Source organism: Mercurialis annua, linkage group LG4, assembly GCF_937616625.2.
Source record: "Mercurialis annua linkage group LG4, ddMerAnnu1.2, whole genome shotgun sequence".
NCBI classification, from domain to species: domain Eukaryota; kingdom Viridiplantae; phylum Streptophyta; class Magnoliopsida; order Malpighiales; family Euphorbiaceae; genus Mercurialis; species Mercurialis annua.
In genome coordinates, this window is record NC_065573.1 from 31,330,362 (window position 1) to 31,348,323 (window position 17,962).

Genomic DNA, 17,962 nt, shown 5'->3' on the forward strand with positions numbered 1-17,962 from the left:
TTAGCTACAATCCAAATTTCATTTGTATACCCTAAGATGTATAGGGTGAGTATACTGATATCGATTTGCAAAAATATACGGATTCCAGATATTGTTTGTTTCATGAAGGCTTAGTTGTAAAATGGCAATGGAAGGGAAGGATGCTTGATCCAAGTTGTTGCAAGCGTTTTTTTGTCTTTTATTTAATCTTTTTAATGGTTCGCTAGATAATTTGGTAAGCTAATATAACTTTTTTGTATTTCAGAATGCAATTTATTAACTTGTTAACTAATAGATTACGATAGATAAAATTAAAATTTGCAGTTTTTCTACAGTACCTTAACATGAAAAGAATGTACATGCAAAAAGCTCTCAAGAATCAATTTTCTTTTTATAAGAGCTAATAACCTTATTTATTTTGATTTCTGGATTTCATATAGTAAGGTGGATCTCAAAAGATATGAAAGACCTCACTCCAAGCAGTGGAGGAACAAGGGAGAATCGAGGAGAGTCGGCCAACTCTCCCCGCCGAAAAATAATTAAAAAAATAGATTTTCTAGATGTTTTTTAGTAACCGCCCCTACATGTGTTAGGGGCGGTTGTTTCCATGTACAATTTTAACTGCATATCTTGAAATTACTACTGTTTGATTTTTTTTTAAATAGCCGAACATGAGAATTTCGACCTTTTAAGTTGGAGTCCTGGTTCCACCACTTACTCTCAGCGGTTTTAGATTTAAATTTTGGACTTAAATTTTAAACTTCATCAAATGCAACAAAAAATATGCAAGTCATGCGCGTTTTGCACGCCAATGCTTTAGTCACATCCTGAACATCATGCACAATAATCGAAATGTATTGGCTGAATATATAGTTTGACCCCTGAATTTGTACCTGTAATTATCCATCTAACCTTTAAATTTAACGTCTCACCTATCGAACCTCTGAATTTGTATTTAAGACCAATCAAATTTATCCTCTGTATGGCTGAAAGTGAGCAATGTTGAGCATTATGTTACTTCAAATAATAAAAAACTTAAAGATTTCGATAAGAAAATTATTATGAAAAAATGTATCAATTAATAATTTAACTTATAAAATCTCAAACTGGATCAAAATAAAATAAATTCAATTAGAAAACTTAAAATATTAGCCATCAAGTTGCATAAAAAGTAAGTAAGGTTTATTATCATGAATATTTTTATCTTGCTTTTAAAATATAAATTGGGATACATATATAATTTTTGGGCATTTTCATAAAATTAACCGGTAATTTTATATATATTTTTGAGTAGTTTTAAAATAATCTCTCTTTTTTGTTAAATTGAAAAGAATTGATAATTTTACTGAGGCCGTAGATAATGATTTTTCATTTTCCTCTGCAATATCTGGTTCCAGTTCGCTTTCCTCTTCCCAACAACAGCACATCCGTTAAATAATAAAAACCAATTTGGAAGCTTCGATAGGACCATTTCAGTTATAACAGCAAACTGACGTGTATAATTTTCAAAATACAAAAATAAGACAATTCAACAAACTGACGTTTATAATTTTCAAAATACTGAAAACAGAAATAGAAAATTATAATAGAAACAAAAAATAAAATAAAAATAAATCGCTTATACTGATAGGATAGGAAAATATATAATCCTATGGAAATAAAAATGTTAAAATAAAATATACTAAAAATAAAAAGTAATAAAAAAAATCTAAAAAAATTATAATAAAAGTTAAGAATTTTAAAAATTCTTTTCTTTCTCCCAAACCACCAAAGGTTCGAGAAGTTTTCCTACCACAAAATAGAAATAATCAAACCTTTAAAAACAAACATTTATATGACTATATCAATTAAATTTTAATCATTTTGGTCTGCAGTCAGAGATAATTTCATGGCTTTGAAATCCGAAAAAATCCACGCTCGCCACGGCAGCTTATTGTCCGTCTATGGTTATTACTATTTTTATTATTAAATTAGTTAATTTACGCTTCTAGATAAGTATATAAATTCAACTATTAGCACCCATTCACATTCACGTCTCTAATTTCCTTTATTATTCATATTTGTTTTTGGTAAGATACTGTTTGTTTCCAGGGAAAGAGAGGGAAAAAGAAAATGGCTGCGGCAGTCAAATTCCCAGGCATCGACAATGAGTTGCAGAAGATTTTGGATGCTAATATGGATGACGTGTCTGCAAGACGACGCGCTCGTGATGCGTTTAAGGATGTTCAGCTTAATATTGATCATATATTATTCAAGGTTTTTTAACTTTTTTTTTTCTCTTCCAAGTTCGAATTTGATTTTATAATAATCTTCATTTAATTCACATTTGCTATTAGTAAAATTATGATTAAATGCTGTGATGATTGTAATTTGTGATATGAGATTGTTAATTAAAAATGGTGGAACGTTATTTATTTGAGATTATGTTTCTGTTTGTGTTTGCAGACACCTTCTGATGGACTGAAAATAAAGGAGGTAACGAGTAATTCTTTAATTTTAACTTCTGTTTTTTTTTTCCTTTTTTGTTGTTTTTCAGAACAAAAAACATTTTGTTGGGTTTTTTTGAAAAACAAAAAAACAAATAGGTAGTTGAAGTTGACAAGCTGAGAATTTATTGCAGTATTCTCACGTGTGTATCTCTGTATAAATTGCTGGTGTTTTAAAACTATGATGGCTCCTTTTTTGCGTGTGTGAAGAGTTGGTGTGTGTTTAGTTAAGAACTTCAATTCCCATTTTTTAAGGTGCCCACCTATTTAATAATTCTTTTAATTTTTTCAAGAAGAACAAAAGGAAAAGTAAGTGTCCTTTCTTTTGCTATTTTTATGTCTAAAGTCTGATATTTTTATGCAAATACAAGAATTTTTAACATTAACTTTCAATTCTTAACATTAGGTTTCGGAGAATGACCCCGTACTATATAAGTAGAATCAAGCTATGTATTGTCAAAAGTTACAATCTAATCAGCAACAACTATAATGTTGTATTTCAAAGTTGTTTCGATGCTTTTCTTGATGATGTTTATTGCTTGATTTCTCTTGCTCTGCGTCTTTTTTGAACAGTGGTATGAGGTGAACTCTAGAGGGTTGGAAATTTTCACAAAAAGTTGGCTTCCGGGAACCTCTTCTCCCAGAGCAGTGGTGTGTTTTTGTCATGGCTACGGAGACTGTTGCACATTTTTCTTTGAAGGCATGCAGTTTATTTTCAAGTAGAAGTAACACTGACCACTGTGAAGTTTAATGAAACCTTTGCTGATAGGACTTTATTCATTATTGGCATTGTTTGCAGGGATTGCGAGAAAGTTGGCGTCATCTGGATATGCAGTTATTGCGATGGATTACCCAGGATTTGGTGTTTCAGAAGGCCTTCATTGCTATATTCCTAGTTTTGATCGGCTAGTTGATGATGTCATTGAGAATTTCTCCAAAGTCAAAGGTCTATGTCTGTTTCAAACTCTTTTATTACTGCTCCTGAATTGCTTATTTGTTTTTTCTTGGTTTCAAGATATTTTAGATATTTCTTCTTGTCTATGGCTTTTTTTTGGTAGTGAATGTATGAGAATTGCTGTCTCCCAGCTACTTACATAAGGCTGACTAGACAAACAATTGCTACTGGTCATAATAAATACTGTGAAAGGGAGTCACAACTAAATGTGAGAAATTTTGGAAGGTTAATCTAATTGTATGTAGGAGCGTGCATTAGTCAAACAAAATCAAGTTAAACTTTTTATTTTTCTAAAACTAAACCGAGCTGGTTTTATAAGAATATGAAATGTTTCAAACCAGACTATCTTGTTCTTTTTTTTTCATTTCAATTTGTACCAAAATTGTGCTGAAATGTTTTTGCCGTCAAAATCACAGTGAATCAAAGAACCGATTCTTTGATTATTTCAAACCAACACAAACTGAATCTATTGGTTCAGCTTTGGTTATGTTTTGAACATTCTGAAGTGTATGTCTTGTCTATGATATTCAAGGGGAAAGCCAACCATCATTGGTTTGTGTAGGTTGAAGCTAATTGATAACCTCTAAGGTACTAGAATAGGCAGATTTTTGACGTTGCTGGATGATTGACCATCAATTTGACAGCATATTATATCTATTACTAGGCGGATCTGAAGTTGTCATCCAATCAGTTGTTCTACGTATAAATAAACGGCATTCATTTTCCAGGTGCATGTCTTTGCATCTAATCTAATTAAAATCAATAGATGCTTAATTAGATTTTACATTAAGGGTTTATTTATTTATAAGTGCCAAAACTTCAGGCCATCTATCATGTGTACAAACAAGATATTTGGTAATCTGAATTCAGATTTTCATCATTTAAAAGCTTGATAGAGGCTACTCGACTGTGTAATCATCTGTTAATATGGTTGATGGTTCTCTTCTCGAAGCCTTTTTATTGACTTGAGGACTACGTACTTTAGCATCACATATATTTTGAGCCTCTGTTGTCAAATTCTCATCTCTGCTTTATTTGTTTCGTCTTGCAGTTAGATTTATAGAATTTAAATAGCCTATGAGGCATTTTCCAGTGCGAGTAGCTGGATACATCTGTGCCGATTTATCAAGTCAGTAAATGTGTATGCCAGTCTAATTCATTGGAAAGTTGCTACCTGAAACTTGCTACTGATGTTTTTTGCTCTTTTTTTTCTCACAATCCCGTATGAATATCATAAGTTTCTGAAGAAGCATGTTGAAGAAGTTTTCTTTCATAATATAATCAGTTAACCAACCACCCCTAACCGTTCTCTTTACTGCATACAATTTGGGGATAAACAAACTGCTTTAGAAAGATCACTGATGTCTGTCTTCTTTCTCACCTTTTACACCAATTTCTACTCTTTATTCTCTCTTCAAGTTCCTGCACTTCTGTCAACTTGATATGGAAAACGCAACCTTTATAAGAATATGACTCGATAAGTCATTGTTCAGAATTATCCGCATTCAATCAATAAAATTCTAAGATATCTTCTGACAGTCTCTCTATTAATATATTTTTACTTGATTTTAAATTTTAAGAATAGCATTATATATCGACTTCTGATAAATCTTCTGTTTCATTTGCATGGCAGAGGATCCAACTTTCAGGAATCTCCCGAGTTTCCTGTTTGGACAGTCGATGGGTGGAGCTGTTGCTCTGAAGGTGCACTTAAAACAGCCCAATGCATGGAATGGTGCCATTCTTGATGCACCTATGTGCAAGGTATTATTCTCAGCTTAATCGCAACAATTTTTTTTTTTTCATTTATCTTCTTTTTGGCTAATAGTAGCTGAAACATAAATTGCAGATTGCTGATGACATGGTTCCACCAATGATACTGAAGCAAATATTGATCGGTGTAGCCAATTTTCTTCCAACTAGCAAATTAGTTCCACAAAAGAATTTGGCCGAGGCAGCATTTAGAGATTTGAAGTATCGAAAACTGGTTTATCTCTATACTCAATTTTATCCATTTTAGAACTTATTATGTGATTTTGGAACTTCATTAGTTTCTATTTGTCTTCCCTTTGTTCTCGTCCATATCCTGAGTGTTTTCGTGCTCTGAAATGCAGACATCTTACAATGTTATTGCTTACAAGGATAAGCCACGACTGAAGACAGCTCTGGAGATGCTAAGAACCACGCAAGAGATAGAACAGCGATTGGGAGAAGTATGCAATTTCTCTTTCTTTTATAACATCCTCGGAAATTATAACAAAACAGACCGCCGCTGCTATATTTGATTTTATCTTTCAAGCATAGGTGAACTGTTCTGTCAGTCTTCGTATTTAAATATGTAATCACTGGCTTGCAGGTCTCTCTACCGCTCTTAATTCTACACGGAGAGGCTGATACCGTAACAGATCCATCTGTGAGCAAGGCTTTGTTTGAAAAGGCATGCAGTTCGGACAAGAAACTTAAACTTTATGAAGAATCTTATCACTCTCTTCTGGAAGGTGAGCCAGATGAAGTGATAATTCAGGTTTTTAATGATATTATTTCTTGGCTTGACGAGCACACCAAATAAATTAACTCATCCTGATGAGTAGCCTTGTAATTTCCATTAAATGAGTAAAAAGCAAAATGAAAAGAGAAATTAATTTAATTTAGATTTGTTATGCTATTAGTTTCGGCAATAAGGCTGTTTTTTCATGTAAATATTCTCCTGTTCTACTGGGAACTATTTAATTCTGTGCCCTTACATTGCTGATAGCTTGTATCTTGGCCTTAATGCTCAAAGAGTTCAATCTCCAAATCCTAAAAAATTAGAGGAAAGTTTCTAGAATATCTTGTTTCACACTTTATTTATCATTTTATTCTGTTTTTGGACTAATAATCACCTATGACCTATGATGTTTGAATTTTCGATCACTAGACCACTTGATATTTAAAAATGGTCAGTAAATTCTCTGATTTTTATAGCGGCGCTCGCTAAACCTCTGAGTACGAAAATACCGCTGGCAAAACACGCGAAAATTAGTGATTTTTGGTGCATTTAAGCTTATATAATATAGTCTATTTAGTTAAAAATATGGCAACACATATTTTATCTTTTTTAAATTATTAATGTATTCATCTTTCCTTTTGAGTGTTTATCTCATACAACGGATATGCCATGTCATTTTTACTTTAAACCAATAAAACTTTGCGATAGGGAATCTTTATTTATTGCTTATTTTTTTATCGTTAAACATATGCACATGGCTAACGCCTCATTGGTTTGTTACATGAATGACATGACGCAATCGTTGTGTTGTATAATTATTCCTTTTCAATATATTTAAATTAATTGGTAAGTCAAAATAACTTATAAAAATACATAGAATTTTTATTTAATAAGAAAATATTAAAAAATATTAATTATTACCGTTCTCAAAGTCACAAATAATTTAATTTAGTTAATTAAAACTAATTCAATTGATAATATTTTAAATATTTATATAATTATTTTATTAATTTTTAAAAATAAAAATAAACCTATAATTTTAGATGTTCAAAGTAGAAACTAATCTATCTTTTATGGACGGAAGAAGTATAAAACTATTGGCAGAGAAAAATTATTTTCAAGCTATAAAAAAAATTAACCGAGTCCACCCCTTGTGGATTTTTGGTAGATTTCTTTAGGATTCGTAGTAGATCATAATCAAATTTGATGGACTGTGACGTATATCACTTTCATTTTAAACAATAAACTCATATAATTCATTTAGAATCCACTTCCATCCACATATACACAATAGATGTTAACATTTTGATCAATAGTTAATAAAAATCTAACTGACCAACTGGGATTCAAATTTAGGAGGAGTGAAATTTTTGCATTCGGCTATTTAAAAAAAATAAAACAATAATCGCCCTTATAACTTGTTATAACCGTCCCTACATGAAAAAAACTATTTTTTTTATTTTTTTTTGGCGAGGAAGGTCGGCCGACCCTCCCCTAGTTTCGCACTGCTGTCAACAGTAAGCATATACCTGGAATTAGAATTCTACAAAAGGGATCAACTAAAATCTATTGCTAAACACTTATACCACAGAGCTACAACTCATTATTTTTGGAAAATTTACATCGTATACTATAAAATAATAGTAAAATAGTTATAAAAATACTATCTCATTGTTCTCTTCACAAAAAAATACTAATTTAACTTTTTAATTTACAAAAAAATACTATCTTTCTCTATTGTTATTTTCTTCATCTTCTATAATGTCTCTTAAAATCCTATTTTTTTTCTTTTTTTCTTCCATTAATACCCACCACTAATATCAACCTTCGCCTTATAAAATCACCACCACAATCCATTGTCCTTTTTCTACATTCGCCCATGTTGCTCTACTCGCCGCCCCCACTGCCCCGCTTGCTGCCGCCACCAATCCGCTCGCCACCGCTCCCTCCTTCTTTGCTCGCACACACAACGGCTGTCCTCTTCTCTTCCTTCATTCAAATATGAAATCGGGTCTGAAATATGAGATCTGAAATTTCAGATTTGAATTTTCAGATCTGATTTTTTTTAAAAAAAATTGTATACAATCGATATTCTATATGGTTTGTATACAATAAATTTGTATACGTATGTATTTTTATAAATGTTTTTAAAAAGATAGATTGTTGTAAAGACATTTTTTGGGTAGTATTTTAGTAAATATATATTCATGTAAAAAATACCATTTTGTTTTATCACTTTTATGGTTAGAAGTTGGTCCGAAACATATTTTTATAATGATTCTATACTCTTTCCGTCCATTTTTTTTATTTTAAGAAATCCTTTTTTAAAAGTCTCATTGTTGTTTTTAAAATAATCTTATATACTTTTTTTTATTTACAATTCTTAAAATCATTTTAAAAAAGTACTAATATAAAACTCGACTATTATCAATAAGGATAAAATATGGAAAATACATATGGATAAAATTTTTCTCAATACATTTAAGAATTAATACAACTGAGACATTTCAGCGACAATTTATTCAATAAATTACCGCTAGAGTGTACCGGAGAATTGTAATAAATAGGTGTGAATTAATAGTGTTTCAGTGAGACAGGTTGTTAGTCTGACCCTCTTTAGGGCTGCCCATTCCTACCATTTGTATGGTCGCTGCCTATGTAGTGGGTCGAATTTATTAAAACTTTATGTTTTATTTTTCCCTTATTGCATAAAGTTCCAACATTTTATAAATGTTATTCAAAGTTTGCTATCATAAGTTGCTATCAACATTCTTACTTTCTTACTACTACTTCATAATACTAAGAGTTAATTTCATCCAATTATATGAAATTAACTAAAGTGTCTGCAGCAATAATACATCTGCTTAATAGGACAATAAATGTTTAATTTAGAACAATATTGTATTTTTTTGCTCTACTAGGACAATATTGTTTAAAATTTCTGCAAAAATAATAATTATTTTTGTCTGTTAAAAACAGTGGTATTATCCCATATTGGTTATATGTGTCAATGAATGTGTGTTTATATATCGGTTGTGTCTCTCCACTTGTTAACAATTAGTTTTAAGATAAAATTTAAAATGATATCAGAGCATTAGAATACACGATGGTTTGACCTACTCAATATGAGAGGAGGAGGAGTGCTAAATATTACTAGTATTAATTTATATTGGTTGTGTGCATGACTGTATGTTTATCGGTTGAGTCTCTCCACTTGTTACCAATTAATTTTAAAATTAAAACTAACATAACCGATCACCCTCTTTTTTCTTAAAAAAATCTTTGCATAAACAAAACAACTAATTAAAAATAAATTTAAATTACAAGATCAAATGATAGATAAATGATAAATTCGTATTAATCAAATGATACAATTTATTTTAGGATGTTTGGATCAGACATTTCAGTTTTAGATGTTTGATTGAACATCGGATTGTAGGGGTTTGATTTATAGTACAAATAAAGCTTACTTCTTAAATTTGAAGAGTGCCAATAAAGCTTATTTCATAAACGGGTAGCTGAGTGCACAATTAAAAAGCTATGTCAACGCAATTAAAAAATATATATATTACAAATTCTCATTTTTGATAGGGATTTTTATTTTGTCCTTTTTGAAAATGGGTTTTTATGTAAATTTTGATCAAATTGTACATTTTTCTTCATTGATAAAATATTTATTATTATCAAAAAAGGGGTATTATCAATAAATACTAACGTTTTATTTTTAGAGCAATTTAAGTTCAACATTTAAAATTTTACGAAACAAATCCTAACCTTTTTAATTTTTACATTTTATAGCCTCATCCCGAATTTCGACTATTTTGTCATCTTTTTTAGGCTATAGAGTTCAAAAATACGAAACGCTAGAGTTTTATTTGCAAAATTTTAAAACGTTAGAATTTAATATGTCAATAATATGACTGCCACATTGCAAATAATAGCATGAAAATGGGTTGAGCTACGAAATGTAAAAAGTGAGAAGGTTATAATTTGTTTCGTAATATTTTAAACGTTAGACTTAAATCGCTAAAAAAATGAAACGTTAGGATTTTTTTTGTCAATACCCTAAAAACTGACTTTACCAAAAATAAATAAATACTCATTAAATACATAAGCAACCGATTCTGGTGATTTCTGCAATTATACAGAACATGCACTCTCCAACTAATTACTACAAACTATTATTACAAGCTTTTAAAGATTCAACTACTACGGTCCACATATATAACAATAAATATACGTACATAATATATACAATATAGTTTTAGGTAGCAAAACAAAAGGTATATTATCTAGCTACTGAGAACTTGGAGATGAAAGATATGAATGCTGAGTTGCAGAAGATGTTGGATGTCAAAATGGACAATGTTAAACAAAGAAGGCTTGCAAGAGATGCATTTAAGAATATTCAGCTACAAATTGATCATTGCTTAATGAAGGTACACTTATTTATCCGGTTTGAGATTTCGGGCATGCGATTTACTGTATGATAAACTAATGAGCTTTATATTTTATCTTAAGAATCCATTTAGATGATTAAGTTAATAAAAAGTGTAAAATAATACTAAATATGATAATTAATTATCATTTAATGTTAGATGATATTCTACATCCGATGTTCGATTTGTGTCTGATGGCTCTCTTCCAATGTGGTACTTTGATTTTATATTACCCTCTTTATCTCATAAAGATAGATGGTTATTTTACTTAAAAAAATTAAGATATATTAGTTAATTTTTTGTTAACTTTCCATTATGTTCATATTATAATTATATAGATTTAGGTGGAAAATGTAAATATAATTGATTATAGTCCTTTTTGTTAAGCTCTTCAAAATAAAGATTTGGTGATAAACTTATAGTTAACATGTTTTACTCTTTGTGTTGCAGATACCCTTTGAAGGAGTGAAGATAGAAGAGGTATGTCAGATTGTTCCTATCTATAATGGGATTTTTTCTGTATCATATATACCAATTAAGCATACCAATCAATTTTATACCTTCTTTGCATCTATTCTATGAATCTACCCAATTAGAGCTACTCTTATGTTAGCTAACAATGTATAACTGAAAGCGTAAAAGGTTAAGATACAAAAATGACCCTAGTATTTACCATATGACTCACATTCTCCCTAATGTTTTTTGAGTGTTAAAAATGACCCTAAAATTACCAAAATGGCACAAATATACCTTCCGCCTAACAGTAGCATATTTGAACATTAACTCGCATGATTTGGCACACAATTAGTCATCACCGTAATATTTTTCGAGTCTCAAAAATGACTCTAATTCACTGAGATAGAGGTCATTTTACACCAATAAATGAGTGCCACCTTAGCACCGTGTATGAATTTGAGAAAAATGGTAGATCATGCATGAAAATGAAAAAATTTAAACTCCGTGATTAAAATGAGAAAATGTGTAAAGTTAGTGATTTTTTTGACATTAACTCAAATAAATTATTAACAGTTTCGCTAATTAAGTGCAGTTTTTAATCAGTATTCGATCAAACTTCTTCAATCACCCGCATATTCACTGCATCTGATTCAATCACCACTTGGTAACTTTTTCATAAGAAAGAAATAACAAACTTTTTATAGAGAAATGACAACAAACTTTTCACAGAGAAAGGACAACAAACCTTTCATAAAAAAAGTACAAAATAAAACATTAAAAAAAAGACAAACAATTGAAAATTAATAAAATTAATAAAGCTCATAAACGATTCCATTTTGTTGTTGGAAGATTTTTAATCGATTTTTGTTTTTTGGTAATTGAATTGCGCTTCATTGGTAAACTTTAATTTTTAAAAAAATGAAAAAAAAATTAGCTATTTATTATATTCTATAAAATTAAAATAGCATAAATAAAGAAATGGCAAATTAAACTGTTGACGACAGTCGGAAGAAATAAGAAGAAAAAAAACTCCAGACAACTAGACTTTATTTACAGAGAAAAAAAAAGTTTTTTTGAATATGAAAGTTTATCTCTCTCTGATTGTGGTTTCTGTTATGAACTCATATGAGTACATATTTTTTATACATTGCGGTCTTTCTGATTCAACAAATACACTATCTAATCATTATACATTTTAAATATTTTAATAAAAATAGCACTTATTTCACTTTTCAAATTATAATTTAAATCCTAATTAAGTAAAAAAGATTCTTTACTTTTGTGTCAAGATATAATATTGATAGAGAATATTTAATTTTTTTATATTTTTTTTTAATAATTGAAGGATGGAAGAGCGCTTGTGAAAAGAATCAAACTTACAACCTAATAATTTGCAATTTGCTATTCAGCGCTTATACTATTTGATCTATAACTCATTGGTTAATTAGTTTGTTGTGTGTGTATTAATAGGTGTGCATTTTAAAATAACTTCAGATTTTGTATGCAGTCATATGAAGTCAATTCTAGAGGAATAGAAATATTTTCAAAAAGCTGGCTGCCGGAAAAATCACCCCCCAAGGCATTGGTTTGCTACTGCCATGGTTATGGCGAAACATGCACTTTTGTATTTGAAGGTATATATATCAACATAATATTCACTTTTTATATACAATGCAGACTATATTGGGGTTTTTGATATTTCTGTGCCTCATAGGCAATAAAAATTCCAGTTGTGTGCCTCTTTGGAATTTAATTCCAAAAAGGTGCCTGGTCCCACGCGTTCCGCATTGTAGGAATGCGGAACACGTGGCGTTCCGCATTCCTACAATGCGGAACGCTTTAAGCAGCTGATTAATTGCTTAATCAGCTGCTTAGCAACGTTCCGCATTGTAGGAATGCGGAACGTTGCTTCTCCCCAATGATTGGGGAGCACTTTTGTCTCCCCAATCATTGGGGAGATGCAAATGATTGGGCCAATCATTGCCAAAAAAAATTAATAAATAATTTTTAAAAAAATAATATTAATAAACGATATAAATTAATAACGATTTTAAATTATTATTAACAAATGATATAATTTTAGAAATCGATATAAATTAATAAACGATTTTCTATTGAACCTTCATTAAATAAATAAAAGAAAAAATAAAACACTGAAAGTGGTCGACTAGAAATGACCGATAAGCTATAGAGTAAAAGTTGACAAACTCTTGCCAACCCTTCTGGAACCAAATCTCACCGTCAGATTTCACTAAATCTAGTTTCCATTTTGCACCACTTGGAACCTTGAGGACTACTGAACTTGGCAGATTGTTTCCGTAGAGTCTGACAAATTTTCTTGGAATATACTGTGCATATACGTAGAAATTTATATGTTCATGGTGAAGTTAGAAAGTCTATCTTCTTCTTATAAGTTATGCAGATCAAAAAATTGATTAAAAAAAGGTAAAAGGACTTACAAGTTTGCCATCACGAAGGGCGTCGTCAAGAATAATCTTGAAAAAACGGGGTATTTTTGATTTGAACATCGGCCTTCCGTCGTCTCTTAGAGGACAAGAATCCATTCGGAAACTCAAAATCAGTTTGTTGTTCTGTAATGAGAGTGAATGGGGTGTGTTTATTTTAGAGACTAAGTTATATATGCAAAACCAAGGCTCAGAGATACAAATTAAATGACCTACATGCGGTAGTTGGCTCCGGTACCCAGATATTTTCAATTTGTTAAAATTAGTACTTAAATCAAACAAGCATTTAAATCGATTTTTAATACTCCCTCCGTCCCGTTTAAGAAGTCCCATATTCTATTTTGGGATGTCCCATTTAAAAAGTCTCATTACTATTTTTAGAATATTTTTCCATTGAATACCCTATTTTACCCTTATTTTAGTTATCTTAAAAGAGATTTATGGAAAATTCCACTATCATTAATAGGGGCAAAACATGAAAAAACATGAAAAGACAAGAATAATCAATGTTTTCTTAATCTGTGTGTAAAGTCAAATGGGACTTCTAAAGTGGGACGGAGGGAGTATATCGTTTGATAACATTGTATTTAATTTATAGTGTTTATAAAAAAAATTAAATAAAATTTGTTTTTTTTTAAAAAGTTCAGCAATGATTGGGCACTAAATGCCCAATCATTGCAGTCCCAATGATTGGGGAGACAAAACTGTCTCCCCAATCATTGGGGAAGCACGTTCCGCATTCCTAGAATGCGGAACGTGCTTAAGCAGCTGATTAACTTTGTTAATCAGCTGCTGCCCTTGTTCCGCATTCTAGGAATGCGGAACCCCATCCGTTCCGCATTCCTAGAATGCGGAACGAGTGGGACCAGGCACTCTTTCGGAATTAATTCCGAAAGAGGCACTGAATTGGAAATTTGGGTGCCTTTGAGGCACCCAAATATCAAAAACCCACTATATTGTTATATTGAGCATTAGTTGCTAAACAAAGTAACAATCTATAAATTTTTCGCTCATTTTACAATTTTAACATAATTTTGATAAATTTAAAATACAGACTATTAATTAGAAAAACCGAACAGTCTTTTAATTAGAAAATACTAATGTGACGGGCGCATTATATATTATCATAATTATTTTTGATATTTCAAATTATAAAATATTAATATAGTTTGTATTCTAAATTATTAAAATTAAAAGTTTGTATTTAAATTATAAAATATGCTAATAATAATAATAATAATAATAATAATAATTTTGTAATTATTTTGATTATATGCAGGAGTGGCAAGAAAGTTAGCATCAAGTGGGTACGGAGTGTTTGCAATGGATTATCCTGGTTTTGGCCTTTCTGAAGGTCTTCATGGCTATATTCCAAGCCTTGATAATCTTGTCAATGATGTTGCTCAACATTACTCCAAAATCAAAGGTCGGTTAATTACACTCTTGGCTTTAACCATAAATGACTAATCCATTTTTTGTTTAATCATCAACTAATTAACAAAATCGCACATAAAAATTCTTTTAAAGTGCAGCTAGATAATTAGAATACCAAAATTAAACAATTAAATCAAAACATAGACTATAACTTAGTGGTGGGGTGGGGCGGTCGTCCACCCCGATTTAAAATTTTAAAAGTCGATGAATATTAAATAATTAATTTAAAGAGTGTCAGATATTTTTTTAAAAAAGGATTGAGCAAAACAACATTGCTGTTTGATTTAAAAAAAAAATTAAAAAGTCAACCACTGTATGGTTAGCTCTTAAAATATAACTGAATGTACTACAATTTTATTAAATTTCAAAAATGTGAGTATCGAATAATTGTTTTAAAAATAATCAAAAATAATAATTTTTTTTAAATTGAGTCAAACTCCTCATTTATTAATCTAAATATTTTTTTTGAAAAAATCAAACAACATGTCATTCGGTAAAAAAAATAGCCAAACAATATATGTCATTCGACTAAATTTTTTTCACCATCCCGCCTAATTAAATTTATAATTCCGGCACTGCTATAACTTCAAAACTCTAAACAATGACATTTTTTTTTGTCAAAAAAACAATGACATTTCACACAATGGTTTAAAAGTCATACCGCGATATAATGATGGGTTCACGAATGAACCGGTTGAATCGATTAAATAAATTTAAATTTGGTGGCAGAGAACCCCGAGTACCATGGACTACGAAGCTACCTGTTTGGGCAGTCTTTAGGCGGAGCAGTGGCCCTGAAGGTGCATTTAAGCCAACCATATGCTTGGGACGGTGCCGTTCTTGTTGCACCAATGTGCAAAGTACCTATTTCTTTTATTCTTTCATTCATCACATTTAATATATTTGGTTTTATTTTTTTACTAAAATTTGATTTAATTTAATTTAGTTTGCAGATAATATGATTCCACCGTGGATACTCCTGCAAATCCTAATCTGCATAGCTCATCTTTTCCCCAAACTCAAAATTGTTCCCCACAGAGATTTTGTTAAGATGGCTTTCAGAGATCTCAAAAAACAAAAACTGGTAACTCATACGGATAATTGACTAGGGAACCGTACTTTTTCATATTTACACTCAGATTATCAAATTTTAAAACGTTATAAATTGATTACCTTTTAGTGACCCCGGCATGCTTTTAAATGAAATTTGGTAGATTTGTGCATATGTGACGGTCGGATTTCATTTTGAAATCTCAAATTTAAAATAACGGGAAAAGTGATATGGTAACGGAGTGTGTGATTCTCATATTTGTATGGCTGATATGGGATTAAAAAAAAAGTTTAAAATACAAACCGACTATCATATAAGTGTAAATTTGCCGAATTTAATTAGAAACCTGTCGGAGTCACTAAAAGCATAATACAATAATAACTAAATCATAATGTTTTGAACTTCGATGACCAAATTACAAATAGGAAAAGGTATGGTACCCGTTAGTCAATTACCCTTATTAGATTTAGAACAATTAAAAAGAAAAAATTGAAGTATTACTGTTTGTTGTAATAAAATGCAGGCAGAATATAATGTAATTGCTTATAAGGACACAGCAAGGTTATGGACAGCTTTAGAGTGTCTGAGAACAACGCAAGAACTAGGCCAGAGATTACACGAGGCAATTAAACTTAATCTCATAATCTTTATTATTTCCATCAAATTTGATTAAAGATGGTTCTAACAAATTATAGTTTGGTTGCAGGTTTGTCTGCCATTGTTGATCCTGCATGGAGAAGCTGATGTTGTAACAGACCCGTCGGTGAGTCGGGCTCTGTACGAGAAAGCGAGTAGTTCAGACAAGAAGTTTAAGCTTTACAAAGATGCTTATCATTCTCTTCTTGAAGGCGAACCAGATGATGTGATTTTTCAGGTTCTTGATGATATTATTTGTTGGCTTGATCATCACTGCAACTAAGTTGTTCAATAGTTTCTGATGCTGTACCATTGTACAAATAATCTGATATTACATTGCAAAATGTCTATGAAGAAAATAAAAAAATTCGGACCATTTCTCAATTTACGTGCTTCAGGGTCATGCTATTCTTCTTTAAATTGTTCCGATTGTATCGGAAGCCATTTGGTTCCCAATGCTAGCTATGAAGTCTTATAAATTTATGTACCCATACCTGCAATGTAAGTGAACCATGACGAGCTGGGTTTTGAGGTGTTTATGTTCAGTATATTCGTATGAATTCTGAAATAAATATTCATGTCCGGCTCGGTTCGTATTCAACTTGTGTTCGTTTGATCGACGGCTAACCGAGCTCAGCTCATGAATAAACTTGTGAACAAGCTCAAACTAAGCAGTAAGCTCATTTAGTGCTTAAACAAACGAACTCGGTTACAGACATGAGCTTATAAACTACATGTTTTTTATGGATTAAAAGTTTTATAAGTTTTGGTACGTAATATTAATTAGTTAAAATCATATCATTTTATAATTATATCTAAAATAAATAGATTCTAATTACAATTATACAAATATTTATATTAAATTAAAGATTAATATATTAGATTTAATTTAAATGATCGAGTTTATGTACGAGTTAGTTTACAAATTCTTTATTAGTTTCTATTCGTGTCAATTTGAAAACTCTTTTTCGGGTCAGTTTACAAACAATTAATCGAGCTCATACACTTTGTGAATATAAAATGAATTGAAAACACTATATTTATGTTCGGCTCGTTTAAATAAATGTGCATAAAATTAATTTTGAGTTCGGTTCATTTAGGATATAAACGAAAAAAAAAAAAAAACCAATTTTTTGTTGAATCGAACGCCAAGCCACATATGAGCAGCTTGGTTCGATTAGTTTTGAAAATAACAACATGAACTGGACTCGAACTCTTTTCAAATCGAATGTTGAACCGCTCGTGATCAGTTCGTTTAAAGCTCTAGAAATGTGGGAATGTTAAGCCTTTCAATTTTACGATCACTTCGGACTGCGTATCTAGTCAGGCCCATTACCTAAATATAACCCATTGGCTTTGGTGTCATCACTATGTCAAGAATAAAACCTTAAGCAATATTAAAATGAGTTATATATAGGTACTATTAATTAAATAATTTAGTTTTTTTGAGTAATATGATTTAATTGATTAAAAATAGAACATTTATCCTCATTTATAAATATTTAATACAATAATAATTTGCTTTTTTTTTTATTTTGTATTATTCTAATACATTTTAGTATAATTAATGAAA

At 30.5% G+C, this 17,962-nt stretch overlaps 2 protein-coding genes across 5 annotated transcripts; both read left to right on the forward strand.

The window, feature by feature from the left end:
- Positions 1-1,757: 1,757 nt before the first annotated feature.
- Positions 1,758-6,247, forward strand: LOC126679502 (caffeoylshikimate esterase). Of its 3 annotated transcripts, none has more exons than XM_050374543.2 (9): positions 1,758-1,925; positions 2,054-2,235; positions 2,425-2,454; positions 3,039-3,165; positions 3,265-3,411; positions 5,054-5,184; positions 5,270-5,407; positions 5,535-5,633; positions 5,777-6,247. In XM_050374543.2, the coding sequence occupies exons 1-9, from the start codon at positions 1,868-1,870 to the stop codon at positions 5,987-5,989; spliced, it is 1,125 nt and encodes a 374-aa protein (XP_050230500.1). In that variant the 5' UTR covers positions 1,758-1,867; the 3' UTR covers positions 5,990-6,247. The 3 variants fall into 3 exon arrangements, with proteins under 3 accessions (XP_050230500.1, XP_050230501.1, XP_055961596.1); XM_050374544.2 differs by having other exon boundaries at positions 1,768-1,925; positions 2,071-2,235; XM_056105621.1 differs by having other exon boundaries at positions 1,898-1,914; positions 2,071-2,235.
- A 3,905-nt stretch (positions 6,248-10,152) lies between these two features.
- On the forward strand, positions 10,153-16,773 carry LOC126676258 (caffeoylshikimate esterase-like). 2 transcript variants are annotated; one of them, XM_050370422.2, is made up of 8 exons: positions 10,153-10,347; positions 10,798-10,827; positions 12,311-12,437; positions 14,548-14,694; positions 15,432-15,562; positions 15,649-15,786; positions 16,277-16,375; positions 16,460-16,773. In XM_050370422.2, exons 1-8 carry the CDS (start codon positions 10,222-10,224, stop codon positions 16,670-16,672), a joined length of 1,011 nt encoding a protein of 336 aa, XP_050226379.1. In that variant the 5' UTR covers positions 10,153-10,221; the 3' UTR covers positions 16,673-16,773. The 2 variants fall into 2 exon arrangements, with proteins under 2 accessions (XP_050226379.1, XP_050226380.1); XM_050370423.2 differs by having other exon boundaries at positions 10,332-10,347; positions 12,298-12,437.
- Positions 16,774-17,962: the final 1,189 nt, after the last annotated feature.